Source organism: Pan troglodytes, chromosome 13, assembly GCF_028858775.2.
Source record: "Pan troglodytes isolate AG18354 chromosome 13, NHGRI_mPanTro3-v2.0_pri, whole genome shotgun sequence".
In the NCBI taxonomy this organism is placed as follows: domain Eukaryota; kingdom Metazoa; phylum Chordata; class Mammalia; order Primates; family Hominidae; genus Pan; species Pan troglodytes.
In genome coordinates, this window is record NC_072411.2 from 59,756,431 (window position 1) to 59,783,774 (window position 27,344).

General features: G+C 38.6%; 1 protein-coding gene across 3 annotated transcripts in view; it reads right to left on the minus strand.

Annotated features, from left to right (window-relative positions):
- ACVR1 (activin A receptor type 1) overlaps positions 1-27,344 on the minus strand; it is a 139,363-nt gene that overhangs the window by 9,006 nt on the left and 103,013 nt on the right. For all 3 annotated transcript variants that reach the window (XM_016949840.4, XM_009443520.5, XM_009443522.5), the window contains exons 7-9: positions 24,872-25,018; positions 20,427-20,702; positions 15,429-15,626 (exon numbers count right to left, since the gene is read on the minus strand). In XM_016949840.4, the coding sequence (XP_016805329.1) occupies positions 15,429-15,626; positions 20,427-20,702; positions 24,872-25,018 (621 nt within the window). The remainder of the gene's footprint in view (positions 1-15,428; positions 15,627-20,426; positions 20,703-24,871; positions 25,019-27,344) is intronic.

Below are 27,344 nucleotides of genomic sequence, written 5' to 3' on the forward strand. Positions count from 1 at the left end.
CTTTTAGAGGTGTGTCAAGGAAAAGAGACTACTAGTCAGTAAACAGCAGCCAACAAAGTTTTGCAGCCTTCAACTTATTTTGTCATGAGGTTAGTTGACTACTCTCCTCTGTTCTGGATCTCTAAATCAGGGACATGAAATTCCAGGAAGTCAGGGGGAAAATAATTCTTCCCTCCCACCCCACCTCCATATTCCTGCCCCCAGTCATTGTCCTAAATGTTAAAACAACAAAAAAACTGAAATTAATGAATACAAAAAATTGGCCCTAATATGATTTATCCTCTTATGCAAACCTTAATACACACAAAAGTAGGTAATTAACGTCATAAAACATGTTGGATGTTGAGTTGCTGACAAAAATAGGAGTTGTCATGGTTTCCATACACAAGCCCCATTGCACTTAGGAGCAGAAGCACAAGCAGCTCCCTGGCTGACTCAAAGATTCATTAGAAGAGGTTCTTTTTTCAAAGTAAGTGCACCAAATATAAGCTTATTCTAACAAGTATGTCCTAGTCCCCACCCCATAAGAGGCACAACTTGGTCAGCAAGGATTTTTCTACAAGATACAAATGGTTTTTGACACATTTTAACCCTGGACTCCATCACAAAATAATCAAAGCCAGTAATAGTGAAACAAGAGTATGTCCACAGAGCCTTCCTGTGGGCAGTGAAGAGGGGAAACAAATGTACTAGGGCCAAGAGGTAGCAAAACAAGAGGCAGAAGACGGCCACTGTGATCTGCAAGCTCCTGGGTGGCCTTCATCACCCATTTTCCGTGGAAAGGAAACCATACCAAAGCACTTTCTATAGGCCAGACACACATGAGATGCTTTACGTATACGATCTCATTTAATCACCATAACCCTTTAAAGTAGATATATATATTTTTTTTAAATAACAAAACTGATGTAAGTCATCGAGTCAGAGAGTATGACGTCAGACTCTGGAATGTTAGTGATTCCACTTCACTGCCTCCCACAGACCCAGCACAAAACCCCACACAGCTCCGGAGGGCACTCTTCACACAGACTTCTGTATGCAGTGCAATGGCCCTAGGAGAACCACAGCAAGGAAGACAGAAGCACATCATGCTAATGTATCCAACCAAATTGGTGTTTGTCTATTCAATCTGGGTACACCGTCTTTTTTCAAAAACTCTCGTGTGTATTTGGCTGGGAGCCTCGGCATCACATATTCTTACCCTAGAACTACTAAATCAGAAATGCTGGGGCTGGGCCCCGGGAATCTGTGTCTTCAGTACTCTAGGTGACTGTGATGCACATTCCAGTTTAAAAACTATTGATCCGAGTGAATCCCTGCCTTAAGTTCATATGGAAAATTCACACAGGGAAGGTAAGAAAACTGTTTTCTTTCCTACCAATTCCAAATTCAATGTCAAATTAAACACCAAAAGTAAATTCCAAAGGACACTATTGAGAAATGTTCAGATGCAAAAATGGACTTAACTCTCATTTCCTGTAAAGAAACAGCATGAGGTTTATTATTAGTAGCAAATAAATGTAAAATTCCAATAAAAAATATAAAATGCAACATATTTTTATGCTCATGGTTCACTTGAGGATCATATTACTCCAAGAGAACTATCTGGTCATCAATTTTTATAATGCATTCAGAAACTCAAAGGATGTATCATTATAATGACCTTCCTCACAGAAGATATTCATATATTTAAATGAGATACATTTTATATGCAATAATTTCAAAAATATATATTCTTTTAATGACGGTTCCTAAAGCTGGTAGAAAATGAAATAGGCACATCACACCCTAGGGTATGGGGGATATTGTAAATTAGTACAGCTTTTATGAAAAGCAACTTGGCAATATGTGTCAAGCCATAAAAACATCCACATTCTTTGACCTATTAAGTCTACTTATTTTCAGATTAAGAATCATTTCCCTGAACGAAATCATCATATGCACAAAAATGTCTACAATAGGCCCCAAATGGTGGAAACAGGATATCTAACAATATGGAAATGGTTAAGCTAATAAGATGTCATGTGACCATTTAAAATAAAAACAGCCTATTAAGCAAGATTAAAAAAAATACGAATAAAAAAGATGATACGGAATTATATCTATATATGATTACAGCTAAGTTTTAAAAATGGGTGCATACAGAAGTAGAAAAAGATGTGAATGTTAAAATTTGAAGGCACAATTTCTCCTACTCATTTTTTTTCTGTTTTGGGAGAGTAATAATTAAAAGATTAACAGTAGTAAAACAGGTTTGCAAGCAGCATTGAATACTTTCAGGTTTAAGTTTAGATAAACTGATTTGTGTGTGGGGGGGGGTGTACATTGTGTGTATACACACGTGAACGTTCATAGAAGAGGGAACAGAGAACAAAAAGAGAAAATATCAAATTAGTCATTGCCAAAGGACAGTGGCTGATTTTAAATGAGACAGGAGATACCCTTATCTCCCCTCTAAAAAAATCAAACCACATTACAGCACAGAAGCTCAACCCACAACATTCTGGGAACCAGTTAACAGTCTTGGTGATGATGCAAGGGAGAGATCAATAAATTAGAAAACAATCAAAACATTCTCCCTTCCTCTACCTTCCTTTTTTTCTTTTTCTTCCAAAAATAATGTTAAACACAGGCACTACCAAGCAAGCCACCATTTGTTGAGCTAAATTTTAAACTGATGACTCTTGACTTCCAACTGACTACTATTAACCACAGCTGATCTTTAAAAGCCACTTGGGTTTATGCCTGCAACACAGGGAGCGGGTTTGCAACACGAGTTCTTACAAAGCCTGAATCCCAAGTCTCTGCTGAGCAGGCCTGCTTGGCTCAGCTCTGGCACCCCCACAGCTGGAAATGCTACTGTCTAGCTATGGAATGCCAACTTCCTCTTCATTTGGGGCAAGTTCCACATCATACAGTTTATTTGGACACCAATCCTTCTCTAAATTGTTTGTTAAGATAAACTAATCAGAATTAAAATTTTCAGTTCTAAGGTGTTTAAGAATGATTGGGGAGGGGGTGAGGAAATGAAGCTGACGTGCAATTTCAGGCAAAGTTCAGAACTTTATAAATCTGCAAAACAATTTCTCTGTTGCAAACAATTCTCAAGGGGCATCAAGGGCAGAAACTGCAAGGCAGCAGCTCCCAGTGGTTGAGAAACAATTACCAAGAAAACGTTCATGATTCCATTAAAAAAAAAAAAACTTTAAAAAGAACTGTCAATTTACAATCCATGTATGTTTAATCTGAACACCTACTTTGATACCCTCAGACGGTTTGTTCAAAGCAGATCCACTCTGCTATTAGGAAAAAAAAACACCTAAAGGCATGCCAATTTTAATTATTGTACACTAAAACTATATAAATGACCCCAATTCCACTACCTCACAGAAAGCCCTCATCTCTGGCTGTGCTATTCATGAAAATTATGATTGCCCACAAACCTCAATCCTTAGGAGAAAACATCAGTGGAATGTGGAATGGAAAACAGCTATTAGAGACTTCATGCATTATTTCTTCTAATCCAGGACTCCAATGGGTCACAGGAGGCTAAAATGTAAAGCATCTTTTGGAAATGAACATTAATCTAAATATATGGCATTTTCTTCTGTTTTCCTGGAATAGTTTCAGACACATGCTCTGTGAAATAAGATTTTCAGTTGTGAAGATATGAAGAGGTTCATCTAGTTAATTCAAGGGATTCTGCTATAAAAACCACTTTGTGGGTAGTTGGGGCATGCCCAATTTGAAAGAGTATACTTAGTGCTTTCAGAATACAATGTACTTAAAGTAAAGTTCAACAGTATATTTGTGGCTGATTTGGGTACATGAAAGGCAAGGGTGAGAGCACACTGTAGGGGACACAGGTTAAAAATGATTGACAAGTGCTTCTTTAACTGCTAAGGCATCACCATTTAATAAAACTACTTATAAACAGATCAACATAGGCCATCTATCCAGGGCTTCCTGCATTTAAATTTGACTCTTTCAGTAGGTACAGTCTGCTCATTATAAATAAGTGACTTCTGAGTGCAAAAACTGAGACTTTTCTCAACAATCCAAACTTAACAAGTCAAAATACCTAGAAAATAGCAGAATTCACCCTCAGATTCACTTGATCATTCTCCTCAAGTTAAAACTCCCTTGTGAGAAGAACAAAAAAGGAAGGAGGGTGGGAAGAAAGGTAAAATAGGAAGCTGGAGAAAGACAAGAATGAAATACGGACCAGTCCACCTACTATCCCTGGTGTCTATAGGCACGATCAGTGGGCTCTGAAAACAGGCCTGCCCCACTCACCTCTAGGGCCCAAGCATGCCATCTGGAGGTCTGAAGAAAGGCTTCCGCCACCAAGAGTCACCACTTGCAGTGCCTAAGCACAATTTCGAAGGGTCTAGGGATCAACTTGCTCCACCCACCACAGCCTGCACCCATGTGCACCAATGGGAGGCCTGAGGACAGGTTCATCCCACCCAGTGCTGCCCCTATCAGGGCCCATGTGCATCATCTGGGTGCCTAGGGATTGTCTGCTCAGCCCGCTGCCACCACTGGTGTGTGTGTATACCTTCTGGGGGATTGAGGATGAGCCCGCCCAGCCTGCTAGCACCCGCACACACATCATCTGACAGCCTAGGGAATGACCTGCCCTGCTGGTCACCACTGGAGCCTGAGCATGCCTCCTGGGGACCTGAGGACTGGCCTTCCCAGTAGGCTGGTACCCAAGCTTGCTGCCTGGAGGCCCAATGGCTGGCCCATTCCACTACTGTCATCATCAATGCCACACAAGCCACCCAGAAGCCTGATGACCAGCCTGTCTACCACCGCTGCCATTGCTGGCCCTTGAGCAAGATGCCTGGAGACACAAGGATGAGTCCATTGCATTCGATTCCATTGGTGCTCACATATGCTATCCAGGAGCAGAGGACCAGCATGCCTGGCTTGCCGCCACAGCCACTTGTGCCCAAGGACCAGTCTTCCTGGCATCCCTATCCCAAGAAAACCCTCACCACAGCCTCCGTTAATTTCAGCCTAAACCAAAAAGGACTCACAGACACCACTGATGCCAATTACAGCTGAAGTAATCATATGGATACTACACTAGTGAACCCACCCAGAATCAAAACCAAAGCGCCCTACCAACCCAATATAGGAGACAGTCTTTCCCTACAAAAACCAAACCATAAAATTGGGAGAAACAAAGGTTATACTAGATGTGCTGATATCAATGTAGAGACACAAAGAACATGAAAAAAAACAAGGAAACATGACACAGTAAAGGAACACAATAAGTCTCCAGCAACAGATTCCAATGAAGAAAAAATAGGTAAAATGCCCGAAAACAAATTCAAAATAATATTAAAGAAGCTCAGTGAGATATAAGAGAACACAGGTTAAAAATACACAAATAAATTGGAAAAACAATTCACGATCTGTGGCAAATTAAACAAAGAAATAGGTATCATTAAAAAAAAAAAATCAAACAGAGGTTGGGGAAAAGATGGCAGATAGGAGGCATGACTAAATTGCAGCTCCCACTTAGATGGACAGAGCAATGTGTGGAGACTCGCACCATAAACCTTTGCTCCAATAACTACTCCAGGAATATACCAGGAAAGCTGAAAGAATCAACGGACCCTTTGAAGGAAGTGGACTGCTCCTGCAGGACCTGGGAGACAGCCCAAATACTCTGAGTGCCCAAACTGTGAAAGTGGGAAAGGAGGACTGACTGTCCACCCCCAAACACACACCCTCACTGGGGAACCTGAAGGTCCAGATTATGGAAGAAGGATTTGACCTTACCTGGAGCTGAGACAATTTAGAGAGCTGAATGAAATACAGGGGCACAGGAAGCAGCAGGAAATGCCCTATGGGCTCTCTTGGTCCCTGGGGAAGCCATTTCTGACTTGTCTTACAGCGGTCCTTGGGAAGGGCTGCCGGAGGAACTGGGAAAAGACCACGGGGAGATGGAAACCTCCAGCTGAACTGTGTAAAAATTCTAACCGAATGCAAAGTTTCCTTGCCCGAACTCAGGGGAGGGCAGGAATCCGGTGTGCAGACTCGAAAGGTGGGAAGGCGTGCAAGCCCTGCTTGCTTTCTCAGCCGGGAAGCTGGTAGCCTGGAGCAATTCTCAGCCCTGCTGGCCCACTGCCTGGAAACAAACTTGGTGCTGTTGAGGGGGTGGGGAGCATAGTGGGAGTGAGACAGGCCTTTTGGGTTGTGTGGGAACTGGGTAAGGCCTATAACTGCTGGCTTTCCCCTACTTCCCTGACAACATGCATGACACAGCAGAGGCAGCCATAATGCTGGGAACATAACTCCATTGACATGGAAACCACAACCCCATTCCCCACAGCAGCCACAGCAAGCCCCACCCAAGGAGAGTCTGAGCTCTGTCACGCCTAACCCTGCCCCTACCTGATGGTCTTTCTCTACTCATCCTGGTAGCTGAAGATAAAGGTCATATTCTCTTGGGAGTTCTATGGCCCTGCCCACCACCTGATCCTCCCCTATACTACCACAGCTAATGCTCTCTTGAAAGCGCCACCTCCTGGCAGGAAGCCAACCTGCACAAAACTAGCACATCAAACAACTACAACTAAAGACCTTCACAGAGTCCATTTCACTCCCCTGCCATATCCACCAGAGCAGGTGCCGGTATCCATGGCTGAGAGACCTGAAGACAGTTCACATCACAGGACTCTGTGCAGACACCCCCCAATACAACCTGGATACTGGTAGCCCTGTGTGGGTGGCTAGATCCAGAAGAGAAATAATAATCACTACAGTTTGGCTCTCAGAAAGCCACATCCCTAGGAAAAGGGGAAGAGTACTACTACATAAAGAGAGCACCCTGTGGGACAAAAGAATCTGAACAGCAGCCTTGAGCCCCAGACCTTCCCTCTGACATAGCCTATCCAAATGAGAAGGAATCAGAAAAACAATTCTAGTAATATGACAAAACAAGGTTCTTTAACAACCTACAAAAATCACACTAGCTCACCAGCACTGGATCCAAACCAAGAAGAAGAAATTCCTGAATTGCCAGAAAAAGAATTCAGAAGGTCGATTATTAAGCTAATCAAGGAGGCACCAGAGAAAGGTGAAGTCCAACTTAAGGAAATCCAAAAAATGATTCAAGACCTATCAGATTAACAGCAGATTTCTCAGCAGAGACCCCACAAGCTAGAAGGGATTGGGGCCCTATCTTCAGCCTCCTTAAACAAAACAATTATGAGCCAAGAATTTTGTATCCCTTGAAACTAAGATTGATAAATGAAGGAAAGATTCGGTCTTTTTCAGATAAACAAATGCTAACAGAATTCGCCACTACCAAGCCAGTACTAACAAGAACTGCTAAAAGGAGCTCTAAATCTTGAAACAAATCCTGGAAACATATCAAAACGGAACCTCTTTAAAGCATGAATCTCACAGGACCTATAAAACAAAAAAATACCATAAATACATTTTGAAAAAACCAAGGTATTCAGGCAACAGATAGCATGATGAATAGGAATAGCATCTCATATCTCAATACCAACGTTGAATGTAAATGGCCTAAATGCTCCACTGAAAAGATACAGAATTGCAAAATAGATAAGAATTCACCAAGCAACTATCTGCTGCCTTCAAGAGACTCACCTAACACATAAGGACTCAAATAAACTTAAGGTAAAGGGGTTGAAAAGATATTCCATGCAAATGGACACCAATAGCAAGCAGAGGTAGCTATTCTTATATCAGACAAAACAAACTTTAAAGCAACATCATTTAAAAAAGACAAGAGGAACACTAAATAAAGATAAAAGGCCTTGACAGCCGGGTGTGGTGGTTCACGCCTGTAATCCCAACACTTTGGGAGGCCGAGGCGGGCAGATCACAAGGTCAGGAGTTTGAGACCAGCCTGGCCAAAATGGTGAAACCCTGTTTCTCCTAAAAATACAAAAATTAGCCAGGTGTGGTGGTGGGTGCCTGTAATCCCAGCTACTCAGGAGGCAGAGGCAGGAGAATCGTTTGAATCTGGGAGGTGGAGGTTGCAGTGAGTAAAGATTGCACCACTGCACTCCAGCCTGGGTGACAGAGCGAGACTCCATCTCAAAAAAAAAAGCCTTGTCCAGCAGGAAACTATCACAATCCTAAATATATATGCACCTAACACTGGAGCTAGTAAATTTATAAAACAATTATTACTAGACCTAAGAAATGAGATAGAGAGCAACACAATAATAATGGGGGACTTCAATACTCCTCTGATAGCACTAGATAGGTCAAGACAGAAAGACAAGAAAGAAACAATGGATTTAAACTATACCCTAGAACAAATGGACTTAACAGATATTTACAGAACATTCTACTGAACAACCACAGAATATACATTCTATTTATCAACGCAGGGAACTTTCTCCAAGATAGACCATATGATAGGCCACAAAACAAGTCTCAATAAACTTAAGAAAACTGAAATTACATCAAGTATTCTCTCAGACCACAGTGAAATAAAATTGGATATCAACTCCAAAAGGAACCTTCAAAACCATGCAAATAGATGGAAATTAAATCCCCTGCTCCTAAATGATCACTGGGTCAACAATGAAATCAAGATGGAAATTAAACATTTCTTTGAACTGAATGATAATAGTGACACAACCTAACAAAACCTCTGGAATACAGCAAAGGTAGTGCTAAGAGGAAAGTTCATAGCCTTAAAATGCATACATCAAAACATCTGAAAGAGCACAAACAGGCAATCTAAGGCCACACCTCAAGGAACTAGAGAAACAAGAACAAACCAAACTCATACCCAGCAGAAGAAAAGAAATAACCAAGATCAGAGCAGAACTAAATGAAATCGAAACAAAAAATACAAAAGATAAATGAAACACAAAGCTGGTTCTCTGAAAAGATAAATAAAAGTGATAGGCCATTAGCAAGATTAACCAAGAAAAGAAGAGAGAAGATCTAAATAAGCTCAATTAGAAACGAAATGGGAAATATTACAACCAACACCACAGAAATACAAAAGATCATTCAAGGCTACTATGAATACCTTAACGTGCATAAACTAGAAAACCTAGAGGAGATAGAGAAATTCCTGGAAATATACAACCCTCCTAGCTTAAACTAGGAAGAATTAGAAACTCTGAACAAACCAATAACAAGCAGCAAGACTGAAATGGTAATTTAAAAAATTACCAATGAAAAAAAAGTCCAGGACCAGATGAATTCACAGCCGAATTCTATCAGACATTCAAAGAAGAATTGGTACCAATCTTACTGACAATATTCTGCAAGATAGAGAAAGAGGGAATCTTCCCTAAATCATTCTATAAAGCCAGTATCACCCTAATACCAAAACCAGGAAAGAACATAACAAAAAAAGAAAAGTACAGACCAATATCCGTGATGAACATAGATGCAAACATCCTTAATAAAACACTAGCTAACCAAGTCCCACACCATATCAAAAAAATAATCCACCATGATCAAGTGGGTTTCATACCAGGGATGCAGGGATGGTTTAGCACATGCAAGTCAATAAATGTCATACACCACATAAACAGATATAAAAACAAAAATCACATGATCATCTCAACAGATGCAGAAAAAGCATTTGATAAAATCCAGCATCCCTTTATGATTAAAACCCTTAGCAAAATTGGCATACAAGGGACATACCTCAATGTAATAAAAGTCATCTATGACAAACCTACAGCCAACATTATACTGAACAGGGAAAAAGTTGAAAGCATTCCCTCTGAGAATTGTAACAAGATAAGGATGTCCACTCTCACCACTTCTATTCAACATAATACTGGAAGTCCTAGCCAGACCAATCAGACAAGACAGAGAAATAAAAGGCATGCAAATTGGTAAAGAGGAGGTCTAACTGTCGCTGTTTGCTGATGATATAACCGTATACCTAGAAAACCCTAAAGACTCCTCCAAAAAGCTCCTATAACTGATAAAAGAACTTACCAAAGTTTCTGGGTGCAAAATTAATGTACACAGATCAATAGTTCTGCTATACACCAACAGCAACCAAGCTGAGAATCAAATCAAGAACTCAATCCCTTTTACAACAGCTGCAAATAATACCATACCATACCATACCATACCATGCCATACCATACAATACAATACTTAGGAATATATCTAACCAAGGAAGCAGAAGATCTCTACAAGGAAAACTACAAGACACTGCTGAAAGAAATCACAGATGACACAAATGGATGGAAACATATCCCATGCTCATGGATAGGTAGAATCAATATTGTGAAAGTGACCATAATGCCAAAAGCAGTCTACAAATTCAATGAAATTCCCATAAAAATACCACCGTCATTCTTCACAGAACTAGAAAAAGCAATCCTAAAATGTATATGGAACCAAAAAAGAGCCCGCATAGCCAAAGCAAGACTGAGCAAAAGGAAAAAATCTGGAAATAATACATTACCCGACTTCAAACTATACTGTAAGGCCATAGTCACCAAAACAGCATGGTACTGGTATAAAAATAGGCACATAGACCAATGGAACAGAATAGAGAACCCAGAAATAAACCCAAATACTTAACAGCCAACTGATCTTTGACACAGCAAAAAAAAAACATAAAGTGGGGAAGGATGTCCTATTCAACAAATGGTGCTGGGATAACTGGCAAGCCACATGTAGGAGAATGAAACTGGATCCTCATCCTTCACCTTATATAAAAATCAACTTAAGATGGATCAAGGACTTAAATCTAAGATCTGAAACATAAACATTCTAGAAGATAACACTGGAAAAACCCTTTAGACATTGGCTTAGGAAAAGACTTCATGACCAAGAACCCAGAAGCAAAAGCAATAAAAACGAAGATAAATAGGTGGGACTTAATTAAAGAGCTTCTGCACAGCAAAAGGAACAGTCAGCAGGGTAAACTGACACCCCACCAAGTGGGAGAAAATCTTCACAATCTATACATCCGACAAAGGAATATTATTCAGAATCTACAAGGGACTCAAGCAAATTAGCAAGAAAAAAACAACTTCATCAAAAAGTGGGCTAAGGACATGAATAGACAATTCTCAAAAGAAGATATACAAATGGTCAACAAACATATTTTTAAAATACTCAACATCTCTAATGATCAGGGAAATGCAAATCAAAACCACAATGTAATACCAACTTACTTGCGCGAGAATCGCCATAATCAAAAAATCAAAAAATAACAGATGTTGGCGTGGATGCGGCACAAAGGAAACACTTCTACACTGCTAGTGGGAATGTAAACTAGCACAACCACTGTGGAAAACACTGTGGAGATTCCATAAGAACTAAAAGTAGAACTACAATTTGATTCAGCAATTCCACTACTGAGTACCCAGAGGAAAAGAAGTCACTATATGAAGAAGATACTTGTACACACATTTACAGCAGCACAGTTTGCAACTGCAAAAATATGGAACTAGCCCAAATGCCCATGAATCAACAAGTGGATAAGAAATTGTGAGCTATCTATCTATCTACACGTATTTTTTATATATATTTATATATATATTTGAGATATATATATATTTGAGATATATATATATATTTGAGATATATATATATATATATAATAGAATACTACTAACCCATAAAAAATAATGAATTAATGGCATTCACAGCAACCTGAATGGAAATTTAAAAATGCAATCCGGAGACTAAATCAAGCAGAAGAAAGACTTCTGAACTTGAAAACATGTCTTTTGAAATAACCAGTCAAACAAACACTCAACCAAAAAGGAATGAACAAAGCCTACGTGATATATGGGACATCAATATACAACCAAATATTCAAATTTTGGGGTTTCCAGAAGGAAAATAAATGGGCAAAGGCATAGAAAACTTATCCCTATCCCCCCAAAAAAGCTGAAATTTCCCACATCTTTCAAGAGATAAATAGACATCCACATATAGGAAGCTCAAAGATCCCCAAAAAGATTCAGCCCAAAATGGTATTGTCCAAGGCACATAATAGTCAAACTTGTAAAGTCAATGACAAAGAGAAAATTCTAAAAACAGCAATAGAAAAGCATCATCAAGTCATATATAAAAGACTTCCATCAAACTAACAGTGGATTTCTCAGTGGTAATCTCACGGGCCAAGAGAGAATGGGATGACATATTCAAATGTTGAAAGAGAAAACAAAACTGTCAGCCAAGAATACTACACTCAACACAAAGCTATCCTTTCCAAACGAAGGAAAAATAAGGTATTTCCCAGATAAACAAAAACTGAGGGAATTTATCATCACTAGACTGGCCCTACAAGAAACACATAAGGAAATGCTATATCTGGGTGATATATGCCATCACAAAAAGACATGAAAGCATAAAACACTGGTAGAGCAGACACAAAAATGAGAAGGAGAAAAAATTCAAATTTAAGGAGAAAATATACAAACACACACACACAAAAACAAACAGTAAAAGGAGAAGAAATGAAGGATATTCAAAACAACCAGAACACAATTAATAAAAAGGCAGAAATAAGTCCTCACCTATAAATAATACTTTTGAATGTAAACAGATTAAATCCCCCCAATTAAAAAATATAGACTTGGTTAAATAGATTAAAAACAAGACCCAACTACATGATGTCTTCAAGAAACCCACCTCACTTGTAAAGGCACATACAGACTGAAAGTGAAGGGATAAAAAAAGATATTCCATGCAAATGAAAACCAAAAGCAAACAGAGGTAGCTATACTTCTATCAGATAAAACAGACATTAAGCCAAAAACTGTACAAAGAGACCACAAAAGGTCAGTATACTGTGGTCCCTCAGTATACATGGAAGATTGGTTCCAGGACCCCAGTCTAAACCAAAATACATATATACTCAATACCACAGTTCGTCCTGTGAAACCCACAGATACAAAAAGTAGGCCCTCTATATACTGTTTTGCATCCCACAAATACTGTATTTTTGTTGTTGTTGTTGTTCATGTGTGGTTGAAAAAATCATGCAGTTCACACCTGTGATGTGCAAGGTCAACTGTATAATGATAAAGGGAGAGAGAATATCATGATTCTAGATATATATGCACCCAACACTGGAGCATTTTTATACAAAGCAAATATTATTAAACCTAAAGAGACAAATAGACTCCAACACAATAACAGCTGGGGACTTCAACATCCTACTCTTAGCACTGAACAGATCATCTAGACAGAAAATCCAAGAAACACTGGATTTAAAATGTACTTTAGACCAAATGGACCTAACAGGCATTTACAGAACATTTTATCCAACAGCTACAGACTACACATTATTCTCATCAGCACATGAATAGACCACATGTTAGGCCACAAAACAAGTCTCAACAAATGGAATAAAACTAGAAATCAATAACAAGAGAAACTCTGGAAACTGTACAAACACATGGAAATTCAAAAACACACTCCTGAACAACCACTGGGTCAATGAAGAAATTAAGAAGGAAATAAAAAAAATTTTTGAAACAAATAAAAATGGAAACATAACATACCAAACTCAATCGGATACAACAAAAGAATTGGTAACAGGGAAGTCTGTAACAATAAATACCTACATCAGAAAAGCTGAAAGATTCCAAATAAAGAATCTAAAGATGGGCCTCAAGGAACTAGAAAAGCAAGAACAAACCAAACCCAAAATTAATAGAATAAGAAAGGTCATAGCAAAACTAAACAAAATAGAGACCAAAAAGTAATCATACAAAGGATTAATGAAATAAAAAGTTAGTTTGTTGGAAAGGTAAACAAAACTGATAAACTGTTAACTACACTAACCAAGAAACAAGGAGAGAAGACTCAAATAAATAAAATCAGAAACAAAAAAAAAGACATTATAGCTGATACCACAAGAATACAAAAGTCATCAGAGATTATTACAAACAAATTGGAAAACCTAGAGGAAATGGATATAATCTACCAAGATGGAACCAAAAGAAAATTTAAAATCTGAACAGACCATGAATAACAAGATGGAGTCAGTAATAAAAAGTATCCCCACAAAGAAAACCTCAGGATTGGATGGCTTTACTGCTGAATTCTTCCAAACTTAAATAGAACTAACAGCAATTCTTCTCGAACTATTCCAAAAAATTGAAGAGGACTGAATTGTCCCTAACTCATTCTGAGTCCAGAATCACCCTGATACCAAACGAGACAAGGAAACCACAACAAAAAAAGAAAACTACAGGCCAATATCCTTAATGAACACAGATGCAAAAATCTTAAACACAATACAAGCAAACTGAATCCAACAACACATAAAAAAGATAACACATCATGATTAAGTGGGATTTATTCTTGGGATGCAAGGAAGGTTCAACATATGCAAATTAATTAATGTGATACATCACATCAACAGAATCAAAGACAAAAACCTCATGATCATCTCAATATATGCAGAAAAAGTTCTGTGTCTATTCAACATCCCTTCATGATATAAACTCTCAACAAAGCAGGTACAGAAGGAATATACATACTTCAACATAATAAAGGCCATATGCAACAAACTCACAGGTAAATTTATACTGAATGGGGAAAAGCTGAAAGCCTTTTCTCTAAGAACTGGAACAAAGACAAGAATGCCTACTTTCACCATTCTTATTCAAAATAGTACTAGAAGTCCTAGGCAGAGCAATCAAGCAAGACAAAGAAATAAAATACATTCAATGTGGAAAAAGGGAAGTCAAATTGTCCCTCTTTGCAGATGACATAATCTTTTATCTAGAAAGATAAATACAGCCAGTTATCACTCATATGTGGCAGCTAAAAAAGTTGATCTCATGGTGGTAGAGAGTAGAATGATAGTTACCAGAAGCTGAGAAGGTTGGGGAATAGGGGTGAGGATGGCAGTGGGATGAAGAGATGTTGGTTAATGGCTATAAACATAAGAGCTGGATGGAAAAAATAGGTTCTAATGTTCAATAGCACAGTAGCATGACTATAGTTGACAATAATATACTATGTATTTCAAAATAGCTAGAAGAGACTATTTGAAATGTTCCCAACACAAAGATAAAAGTTCAGGGTGATGTACAGCCTAAATGTCCTGATTTGAGCACTACATACTACATACATTTATCAAAATATCACATGTACCCCATAAACGCAAGTATTATGTATCAATTTTAAAAATTTAAAAGAAAAGAAATCTGGAACAAATCCAAAGAAAAACCAAGGAATGGCTGGTCTCTTCCAGAAATACTGGTTTTCAACCATCACTTACTGTGGTATATTTCAAACATAAAAGCCATTACACTCCATCTACCAGCCATAAATCAAATATGAATGCCTATAACTCGACACGTACGATTCAAAGAACAATGTGAATTTCAATAGTCCCTTCAGCCCTTTTAAAGGTAGCTGGATCAAGAGAACTTGGATTAAGACAATATTATATTAGATTAGATACCTACCATTGCTCACCATCCGCCTGGCCACTTCCCACAAAACAAGTCCAAAGGCCCAAATATCGACCCTTTTATAAGAATCGAAACAATCCACCTGGATGGTTTCATCTAGAACTTCGGGGGCCATGTAGCGCTTGGTGCCCACACGGGGATTGTTCCCCACATCAAGCTGATTGGTGCTCTGGGAATGCATGACTGCCAGGCCTGAAAGGAAGAAGATAACAATGTAATCAACCCACTTCCTTTCTCATAAGAGGCTGCTGAAGGATTTTAAACCAACCCCAATCAAAAGTGCCCTCTTGTGGATCCAGGGTCACTGTTGCAATACACTCAGAATGATCCCTAGAATGCCCTTTGTGATTATTTCTGGGGTGAGAGCAGAAAAGGGACTAAATGTCAGAAACATTCTGAGGTTATCAGGTTAATATATGAACCTCAAAGAGACAAAAAGTTTTGGGTAAATGGTAGACCAATGCACTAAACCAATGTGGCCTGTGTTTGAAGTCCACAGGAAAACAGGCTCACATGTTAAATGTGAACCTCTAAGTGGCTTAACAAGAAGCAAATTAAGCTCTCAAGCTCCACCACTGCTCTCACTAGTCTCCAAACACAAATTTCCAACAGTGTGAGATCGAGCATTTAAAGTAATTTATCACTACATAAAGGGCAGATTGCTATAAGCACTGCTTTATTCCTAAAGGAAGAGCTGCTTATCTGAGCAGTAATGCTGACCAAACCCACAGGCCTTTCTCTAGAATCATGGAAACAGACAGCATTTAACTGGACCTCAATTGAAAGCACAACTCTCAGGTTAAATGACTTTCAAATGCTTTCTTAAACCATGACTCATTCCAGAATTCCTCAGTCAATGAGGGAGACGGGCTTTCTTCACTGGCCAGTGGGGAGACACATACATGCATGCTTTATTTGTGGATGATTTTATGTTACTGACGCATATGCAGACTGACTGAAAATGATTCCTATAACATTTGTTGTAATGAAAAGTGCCAAATTGGAGCAAGCAGTCCCTGTAAACCACTGCAATGCAAATATCCCTTGTTGATCTCTCAAGCCGTCTACAGAGAATGCTTCACCTTCCACTCCACGGCTTTGAATGTGGGGGATGACAATTTCATATAACATCAGGGAGCTAGCACACCTTATCTCATCCTTAATAATTAGCAAAGATACTGGCAACTGCATTACACTAAAACAGACAGGTTCCTCTTTCACCTATTTTTATAATCAACCCCAAGATTCTATGGACACTGTGAACATTTCCCAAATCCTATGCAATAGTCCCCCCACTTATCCTTCAGTTACCCACAGTCAACTACAGTCCAAAAATAGGTGAGTACAGTACAATTAAGTATTTTGAGAGAGATACCATATTCATATAAATTTTATTATAGCATACTGCTATCATTGTTCCATTTTATTGTTATTAATGTTCATCTTTTACTGTAGCTAATTTATAAATTAAACTATAATAGGTATGTAATAGGAAAAAACATAGTATATATAGAATCTGGTACTATCCTGAGTTTCAGGAATCCACTGGGAGTATTGGAAGGTATTTCTCAGGGAAAAGAGGGGACTACTGTATGCCCCTCCACCATTTGCAGAACCAAACAGTCAAAATATCAGAATATTTAAAAGGTGCAGGTTAAACAGAACATGGAGATATTCTGAAGATGGGAGAAGCTTCAAAGAACTTGTGGACATATTTTAAAGCCACCACTGCTAGGATCTCCAGGTGAGGCATAATTCCCCATCCCTTGAGTGTATGCTGGACTATTGAATAGACTATGGCATAAGTGACAGTGGGTATCTTCACAGTTAGGATATAACAGATGTTATAAAATTATAAAAGGCTTCCTGTTTGTCCCTCTCAGCTCACCATGCACCATGTTATAAAGACACTCAAGCAACCCTGTGGAGAGGTCCCCCTGCAAGGAGCTGAGACCTGCCGCCAATCATGGCTTTAAGTGTGTCCTCACAGAGTTGGAAACTCCAGCTCTGGTTGAGCGTTCAGATGACTGCAACCTCCACGAGACCCTGAGCCAGAACCACACTGCTAAGTCAAATCTGTGTTGTTTTAAGATGCTAAATTTTACAGGTGATTTGTTCTTAGTAATAAGTAATTTTTACACTAAAGATGACAAAACAACCAGATGCAATTTGTAAACTTTGGCTGAGTTCCTCTTTGAAAAAACTGAAAACATCTGAAAATGAATATAAAATGATACTAGAGAATTATCAATAATCTGTAGATATGAAAAACTGATTATGAAGAAGATGCATTTTTAAGTATTTTCAAGGGATGAATTTTGAAGTATTGAGGGGTAAAGTGTTGTGATGCCTGTAACACTTTATTTTCAAATGGATTGGCAAAAATATACACACGGTCACAGATTGATAAAGCAAACATCGCAAAGTTTTAACAATTCTTGAATCTAGGTGTTCGGGATTTAAGTGATCATTATAACATTTGAATTTTTTAATAATAAAAAGAAAAACAGACGAGGCACAGTGGCTCACATCTGTAATCTCAACATTTTGGGAGGCCGAGATGGGATTGTCACTTGAGCTCAGGTGTTCAAGATCAGCCTGAGCAACATAGTGAGACCTCATTTCTACTAAGAACAAAAAAAAGTTAGCCAGGTGTGGTGGTACACACCTGTAGTCCCAGCTGTTTTGGAACACTGAGGCAGGAAGATTGCTTAAGCCCAGTAGATTGAGGCTGCAGTGACCTATGATCAGCCTGGGCAACAGAATAAGATCCTCTTTCAATCAATTAATCAATATAATACTGATCTTTTTGCAGGATTAATCATAGAACACTATTTCTAATACGTGATCCTTAATTGCTAGGTATATACTGATAAGTTATATACAAATTATTGTCTTATAAGAGTTGTTTCCTGTACTGCATTGTTTACCATATCCTGAATAATAACGCCTTAACAGATTTTTATACAAACCCATACATCTAATTGGAAGGTTACAAGCCAAAAGAAATGTAGTTGAAGAATTAATTAGCTGGACTTACTGCAAAGTTCCCCTCAACTCCTTCCCTACCAAGTCCCATAAACCAAAACCAAGAGCCACCTCAATTTGTCCACCCTCCCCAGACCACTGGATTATAACAGAAGCTACAACTTGAATCCTTATTGTTTACCAGACATTTATAATACTTCTGGGCCTTACCAGAATCCTGTGAGGTGGGCTTATTTTTTAGTTACATGAGTAATATATGAGCACACTATATATATATATATTTTTTAGATGGAGTCTCGCTCTGTCGCCCAGGCTGGAGTGCAATAGCGTGACCTCGGCTCACTGCAACCTCTGCCTCCTGGGTTCAAGCAATTCTCCTGCCTCAGCCTCCCCAGTAGCTGAGATTCCAGACGCACGCTACCACGCCTGGCTATTATTATTATTTTTCTTTTTTTTTTTTTTTTGTATTTTTAGTAGAGATGGGGTTTCATCACGTTCGCCAGGCTCATCTTGAACTCCTGACCTCAAGTGATCCTTCCGCCTCGGCCTCCCAAAGTGCTGGGATTACAGGTGTGAGCCACCACGCCCGGCCACGATCACACTGTTATGCAAGTTTCTAACAACGCAGAAGTACAGGGCACAGGGTCAAGCCCTGGAGTTCCTCTTGGCTAACTCCCAACCCCATCCGCCTTCGCCCTCACTGTCCCTGTCTCACTGAGTGAAAGCAGTGTCAGCACTCGGGCCAGGTAAATAGATAAATAGACTTGCACAAAAATACAGGGTAATTGAGAAAGCCAGAATTTAAACCCAAATCGCCCTGGCTCTAAGAGCCATGGAATAAGCCATAAAAGTCCTCTACACCACAACTAAAAATGCCTGCAAAAAACTTTAGGGCCATGCTCTTTCAATGCTTATCCTAAAATCTTTCTTCTCCTACTTGGGAAACACTGTAATTTCTCAATGTAAAAGCAAAGACTTTAAAGGGATTCAAAGGAAATACATTTTCCTAACATGTCAAATCCCTTATGTTTAAAAACAAACAAAAATAAACTTTGTTATTTACATAACTAAAGCTATTTTTGTCTAAACCTTTATCAGGCTAACAATAATTGCAATAATATAAATATCATATAAACCATGTTTAATCAAGTAGAGGGCCCTGAATTCTCATTAGCACAATTATTTAGCCAATATTCTAGGAATCCAGGAAGAACATGGTTTTATATAAAATGCCACTATAAATGAAAATACTCTTATTTATAATGCAACTAAAGCTACACTGAGTACTACTCTAACACCATAAGAATGAGCTATCCTAACAGGGAAAAGAGTGAATCAGTTCGGGGATTATTTTCCTATTTCTTAACTTGATTCTTTTGCCTTGGTTACAGAATGATTTTAGAGACCACTTTTAAGACAAACTAATTCTATAGAGTATTTATTGTGCACCTACTTTATGTGAAGGTTTGTGAAACGAAAATGCAACAGTACTGGTTACTTCTGAGGTGGGGTGTGGCAGGGACTGACTGAATGAGCCTGAGGTAACTGTCAAGAGTAATGGGAAACTCTGTATCTCGACAGGGATTTGGGTTTTACAACATTTGTCAAAACTCTTAAGATTTGTATATCTCACAGTATATAAATTTTACCTGAAAAAAGAAAAAGCAAATAATGCATTCTTGTCAATGATATACTAGTGTACATGCTGAAATCATCAGAAGAAAGAATTCCTTTGTCTGCAATTTACTTTCAACTCTATCAAAGGTTGATATGGACTGATGGATGGGGAGATGAATAGATGAATAAATACATAATAATGCTTAAGGATAGTAAAATGTTAATGTGAGAATCTATGTGGTGGGTATAAAGGTGTTCATTGTAAATGTTCAACTTTTCTGCATGTTTGAAATTTTGCATAACATGTCGTGGGGGAGAGATGCAACTCACCTAACCATTGAAACAAAAATAAAACTGGTAAGGAAAAAAATATTTTTAGAAATTTACCCAAATCTGCTATGCAACACTGTCCATTCTTCTTAACCAGAATATTTTTGCTCTTTAAATCTCGATGGGCAATGGCTGGTTTCCCTTGGGTCCCAAATATCTCTATGTGCAAATGTGCAAGACCACTAGCTATGGACAGCACTATTCGAAGGCAGCTAACTGTATCCAGAGTAGTAAGCTGAAGATAGTCGTACAATGATCCCATTTCATGATAATGTGTAATTAACCACAGCTGGGTACTGGAGTGTCTTGATGTCATGTCTGAAGCAATGAAACCTGGAGAGAGCAAGAAAAAAATTAATATACATGAGGATTCCACATTATAACTTAAAGTATTTAGAAATAGCGACCTACACAGTAAATGTCATCTGTAACAAAAAGTAATTAAACTGACCAATTGCCCTAAGAGGCGGTTTACAGAAGCATCAACAGAGAAAAATAATAGCATTTATTCCTTAAAAGGGCACTGCTAATAGGAAACTTTCATATTCATTTCATTATAAGTAATACTTTAAAAGATATTTTACATTCCTTAAGTTTCAGATAGCAATAATATCTTTGTGCTCACCCATAATGATAGTGCCAAGCCCTTCAGCATGTTGATACTTTAGGAACAGACCATTCATCAACCATCCTAAAAGAACATCAAATCTAAAACCTGAGTACTGTATTCTAGTCCTGACTCTGCCTGTGATTTACTTGTCTAATACTGGGCAACTCAATTAGGCTCCTTAGCCTATGTCTGCTCAGATGTAAAATAAAGGGGGCAAGTTTACATTAAATGATTGACTGATTCACGAAATAAAAAAAAGAAACCAACCAAATATATGAGTATTTATGATGCTATCTGTCAGTCACACACAGAAAAACCAAGATGATAGTGTTTGTTGGCTAAAGAAGACAGATGTAAAAACGAAAACACTACAATAAAATATGAAAAGTACTATAATATATATCTTCAAAGGGCAACATGAGCCCAGAGCAGGAAATTATAGTAATTCAGACTAGATGTTACAATAGGCTTCCATTAGGAAGTGGCAACTCAACTGGTCTTGAAGTAAAGTGAGTGACTGACAAATGTGGATGAAGAGGTTGGAGAAGATTTTTCTTTTTCTTTTTCTTTTTTTTTTGAGACGAAGTTTCCCTCTTGTTGCCCAGGCTGGAGTGCAATGGCGCGATCTCGGTTCACTGCAACCTCCGCCTCCTGGGTTCAAGTGATTCTCCTGCCTCAGCCTCCCGAGTAGCTGGGATTACAGGGGCCCACCATCACGCCTGGCTAATTTTTTATATTTTAAGTAGAGATGAGGTTTCCCCACGTTGGCCAGGCTGGTCTCAAACTCCTGACCTTCAGGTGATCCACCTGCCTTGGCCTCCCAAAGTGCTGGGATTACAAGCGTGAGACATCGCAATCAGCCCGGAAGAGATTTTTCTAGACATCTGGAGGGAACTTTTGAGCATGCAGAAGACTGTCTGGAAGTTAGGGGCACTTCCTATCTTATGAAATAAATTGTGACGTGTGCTTGCCTTTTCTGCTACAGAGGTGCCTTTCTAGGATTATTCTCACATATATGAACCACGCTGGTAGACAGTGAAGTTTGGGACTTAAAAAGAGGTGAGAAAAAAAATTTTTTAAGACGGATATGGCTTGAGGAAGAATTAAATGACTTATGAAAATGTAAGAGAAAATACATTAAAATGCTTTATACTTGCATAGTACTTTATATAAAATTTATGTCACTTTCACATATATTTTCTCACGAGATTTTTCCCAACAAGCTGGTAAGAAAGACATCATTATGCTCATTTTACAGATAATAAAGTTGGTGCTGGGAGATGCCAAGGATCACACAGCTATTTAAGTTGCTATCAACTCTGAATTTAGTGCTAGCTGTCCTGATACCTTGCATAGGAAGGCTCTGTGAGCCAAGAAAGGTCCCCTATTTGATCATCATCATCATCGGCAACCACAACAGAGGCAGCTAATAATTATTGAGTACTACATGCCTGGAACTTTATATGCAATCCTCCAAAAACCACATGAAGTAAGTAGATCACATCATTGATATTAGGTTCCTGTAGGTCTGATTCTAGAACCCAGACTCTTACCGACTATGCCATACTGTCCCCAAACAAACTGATTTCTACTCAGAGAAAAAATAATTTCACATTTTCACCTATGGGACATATGCAAAGCAAACTGAATAATATTTTAGCACCTTCACCCTCTACTTCTTTCTCTCTCTTCCTCTAAGCCTATTCCCATGGCCAGCCCTGAGTCTCCCACTCCTTCCCTACTCCCCAGTCTGCTTTTCCCCTCGATGCTGCTTCTCTTGGAGCCCTTAGCTGGCCACAATATGCATCAAAATGTGTTCTTGGACATTAGTTATTCTTAATAAAGAAAATGTTTCTGCTTTAACAGTTTGAACCAAATACTACTAATCTTTAATGATTTTCTTAAAAAATACCCCAAACTCTAACAGCACCACTCAAAAGAAATTGAATTACTGTTATATATCTGTGTAGCCTCTACTGATTTCCTCCAAGAAAAAGGAGCTTCTGATTAAATAAATAAATAATAAACGAATACACTTTTGTTATCTCACCTTCACTAAGCCCCTTAGGTCTTAGGGAAGAATTTTATCTGTCCCATTAATTATGCTCTAGACCATCAGGAAAAAAATTACTTTTAAATAAGCAGGGTTTTCTTTTAACTGTTTATCTCTTAAGCGTGAATTATATAACTACCTTTGCTTCATGATTCTAGAGTACTTTTATAGAATGTTTGTGTTTTGAGTACAAAACTGTGGTTAAGAGTTAGGCTGCCTGATGTAATTTCCACCTCCACTATTTAACCTCTCTGTATATTGGTTACCTCAACATTTAAAACTGGGAAAATGAGAGTACCTATTCTCTTATGGTCATGGTGAAGATTCCCTAACAAAATGCACATAATGCACCTGTGGTTACCACATAGTAATTATCCATTGCATGTTTATTGTTATTACTGTTGCTATTCTTGTTACACACAGACGTTTAACTGCAACACAAGGCAGTGTGTGGTAAGAGTTAGAGCAGAGGTACAAAGTCGGGAAATGCAGAAAAGCACAATTAATTCCACTGGGCAAAACTAAAAGGGGCCAAGAGGTTTTGACGGAGGAAGGAATGGCTGGAGGATGTGAAAAGGATAGTGAGTGATCAAAAGCAACCTGAGGAAGGACAGCGAGACCTAAATGTTTGTGGCGATCTCAAGGAATGGTCAGTATTAGTAGTAACTGAATGGGGCATACTTGTAAAGGATGGTTAAGTGATTCCTGGGAGCCCCAAACCAGGGAGTCTTGAATACCAGTCACAAGTGTTGCAGGAAATTTGGGAGCCATCAAAGACACTGAACAGAATGATCTCTGCTCCCCAGTGGAAGACAACTCCAAGTGGAGAGATGAATTGGAAAGGGAAAGCTGACAGCTGAGGTGAGGAGGATTAAGTGATGACTAGGACCCGATGGGTAAGCAAAAGTGAGAAATCAACTACAGAAACTGAAAAAATTTTGAGATGGAACATCACCACCACACCACGGAAGCAAAGCTTTGAAGCTTTGGACAACTGTCAAATCATTATTTGCAGACAACTTGACTCATTTAAATACTAAATTGGCAGTGCTAAAATAGAAATAAATTTTGGCAATGGCCTTCCTATGAGCCAGACCTAATCCAATAGCCATAAGGTGGCCAACACTATCCTATACAGAGTTAAATTCTATATAAACTTTATATCCACTATTGAAGAAGCACTCCAGGCAGCATTCACCATACATGTATCAGTATAAACACACTTAGAGAAACTTTTCAAAAATACAGAAGTCAATGGGCCTAAGGAGTGTGCTCACCCTTTATACTGCCATAGCAGTATTTCAACGGGCACTTTACATATTTCACAAATGTTGCTAAGCTTTAGTTTCTAAATTAAAATGTATCCTGAATCCCTCTGCAAATCTGGGTTTTAAAAATGATGCCTAGTTTGAGGGAATGTGCATTTAATTACGATATCCCTGGGAGCTGTGAATCTCTAGGAAATAGTCCAAAGATCTTTCTTAGTTTGATTCAAGTAATAAATATTCAAAAAGGGTGGGGTGAGTAGAACAACCAATGAGCCTTGAAGTGAACAATATGGGGCAAATTTTTGTTATTTAAATAACGATCTGCAGATGTAGGCATAAGAATTAGCACTAGTGGATTTCCTTTTCATCATCCAGAGAGTCTTAAACTTATTTGCAGATTTAAATAAGAAATTGGTGTTTGAGAAAATTAAACAGCATATAAATGCTAAGGATCCCTATATTGCTTTTTAGGAGACACTCTCGAATTCACATTCACCAAAACGGAGAGAGCAAAGGCAGACAATTATTTCTCCCTACATACAATTAATGAGGGGGTTATCCTTGTACTTACCTAAGATATTTTCATGCCTCAGCATCACAGTGTTGTACAATTCCGTTTCCCTGAACCATGACTTCTCATCACGGGAGGAGAAGATCTTCACGGCAACATTCTCCCCTTGCCAGCTGCCCCTCCACACCTCACCATACCTGCCTTTCCCTATGGAAAGCAAAACATAGGTGACACAGAACAGTAGGCATTTTGGAGGCAGCCAGCCCATCATTAAGAATAATTAATTTAGTGCATGCAACTCTTAATCCCTCCATTGCTTACTGGAGAAACTCAGCTTGGGAATATAAATATCACAACCTTTATTTTTTATTTTTTATTTTTGGCCTATAAAGACATACAAAAATAAGGTGGAAGCTGCCCCTCTCATCTACCATATTGTGATAACAAACTGCCTTCTGTATCTGCATTGTATAATTAGCTGCTAATTACTCAGTTTACATTTAAATTCCTCTGTTGAAAGGTATAAAATGCATATGACTTTTAAAACACATGAAAGTAAAACTTAGGAAATGGTACAGATTATTAAATTTCAGTTGTGTTCTGAAAGCCAAAAAAGTGTACATCAGTAAACTGAATTCCTTCCTTGGTTCCTTCCCTTCACACAGGATCAACATAGGCACTGTCCAAATTGGTGAATTTAGATATGCATTTTTTCCACAAAGGAGAACAATTAAGTTTAAAATGTGTGTTCTAAGGATTAAAAAACAAAAACAAACCAAAACACAATGCTGCTAGAAGATCGACATGCAGCCACTGCATCCATAAAGATTTCTTGGCGGAAGATGTATTTCAAAAAGAGGATTTGCAAAGTCTTAAATACATAATCCCAGAAGAGTTCTGACTTCTTCTGATACTGGTCATGGGTATTTGTTTGTCAGACAGCTCCTGTGATGCTACAAGTGGGCTACACTGAAAAGGCTACTTGGAGAATACATTTTGGAAAACGTGGCAACTCTACTTGTGATCTAATCTGTTTGGTGCATGGCCCCCTCTTGCAGCAGCAACACACTTGTCAGCTTGTCAACTACATGCTCCCTCTTCCATTCTTCTCTTTAATTATAGGTAGGGGTGATCAGGGAGGTTGGAGGAGGAGGTAATTACCACAAGACTATGAGGATCAACGAGGGGTATAATCAGCCTAGATAACAAGGCAAGAGATATAACTTGCAGGGCAGTGGGGCTTTCTACCCAGGCAAGTGACTGCTGGAATCACACAGCTTCTAATAAGCAGCTGCAGCACCACCTGCATATACAGGAATACAGTTCTTTGCTGGAACACTAAGTCACTGAAAACCCAAACATGGAGAGAGAAGCAGTTCTGTCCAGGAGACACACCTGAATCATAATCACAACCACTAAATCTAGATTACCTGACAAGAATATCATGTCCCTATTAAATACCAACAACTAACCCAAAAGGATGTTCAATGTGGCTAACAAGTGCTCATTGTGGGCCACTGTTGGGTCACACAAATATAATTTAGTACACGATTCCTTTTAATAAAGCCATAGCAATTTGCCAGCATTTATAGCTCAAGATGAGGCCTAGTGCTAAGATACTACAAATACTGGCTGCCAGAAAATGATATGCTAATCTTTTCCTGCCTTTGGTTCTATTTTGTATCTTTATTTTCCCTTTGTCCTCATTTTGTCATTAGGGATGAGAGCAAAATATCCCAGGGAATTATGGATACAAAATTACCTCAAATCCTTTTTTTGGTTGTTGTTTTAAAGAAAACAGAAGATGAATGTCCAGGTAGGTAAATTAAAATAGAAATATTGTTCAATGGTTTTCAAATGCTTTTAAGTTGTTAAATGCTTTTTGCAAATTCATCATTATGCAGAAGCCCCTAAAACAAAAGCAGAGCTGCCCGAAAGCCCTGGCCATGAAGCCCCACGAAAAGGCTCCCTTAAGGCACCTGAAATTTGTACTTTCACTGATCGTCATCCAGAAATGACTCCCCTAACCCAACTTCCCATGTTTTTGAGCCAAAAATAACATACCATCCATGCAGTTCATCACATATATTTTTACTAAAAGCTGTACCACATGAACACACTAACTACAAGCTAATGAAAGGCATTGCTTTTATTAAAGTCTTTAGTCCTAACCCAAGAAAATGCAATAATCATATTTATACTGTTTCAAAAGAATGCTGAGGAATATCTATAGAACCAGAAACTACATATTTTAAAGGTGCATTACTGTTTTGCCATTTGGACTCTGGAGCCAATCTCTGAAGACTAATCTTGAGATAGCTTGCATGGAATAGTAGTAGAGAGGGAAGATGAGACAGGGAAATGTACCCCTTCAATGTCTTCCCACCACTATCCAGATAATCTTGTTCATAATCAAATAAGATACTAGTTAGTACAAGAGGACAACTCTGGTTGAAATTAAGGAGCACATTTGGGGCTTTTCCATCTTTATTTTCTCCATTCACAATCTGCCGTGGAGGAGAAGCAGGAAACA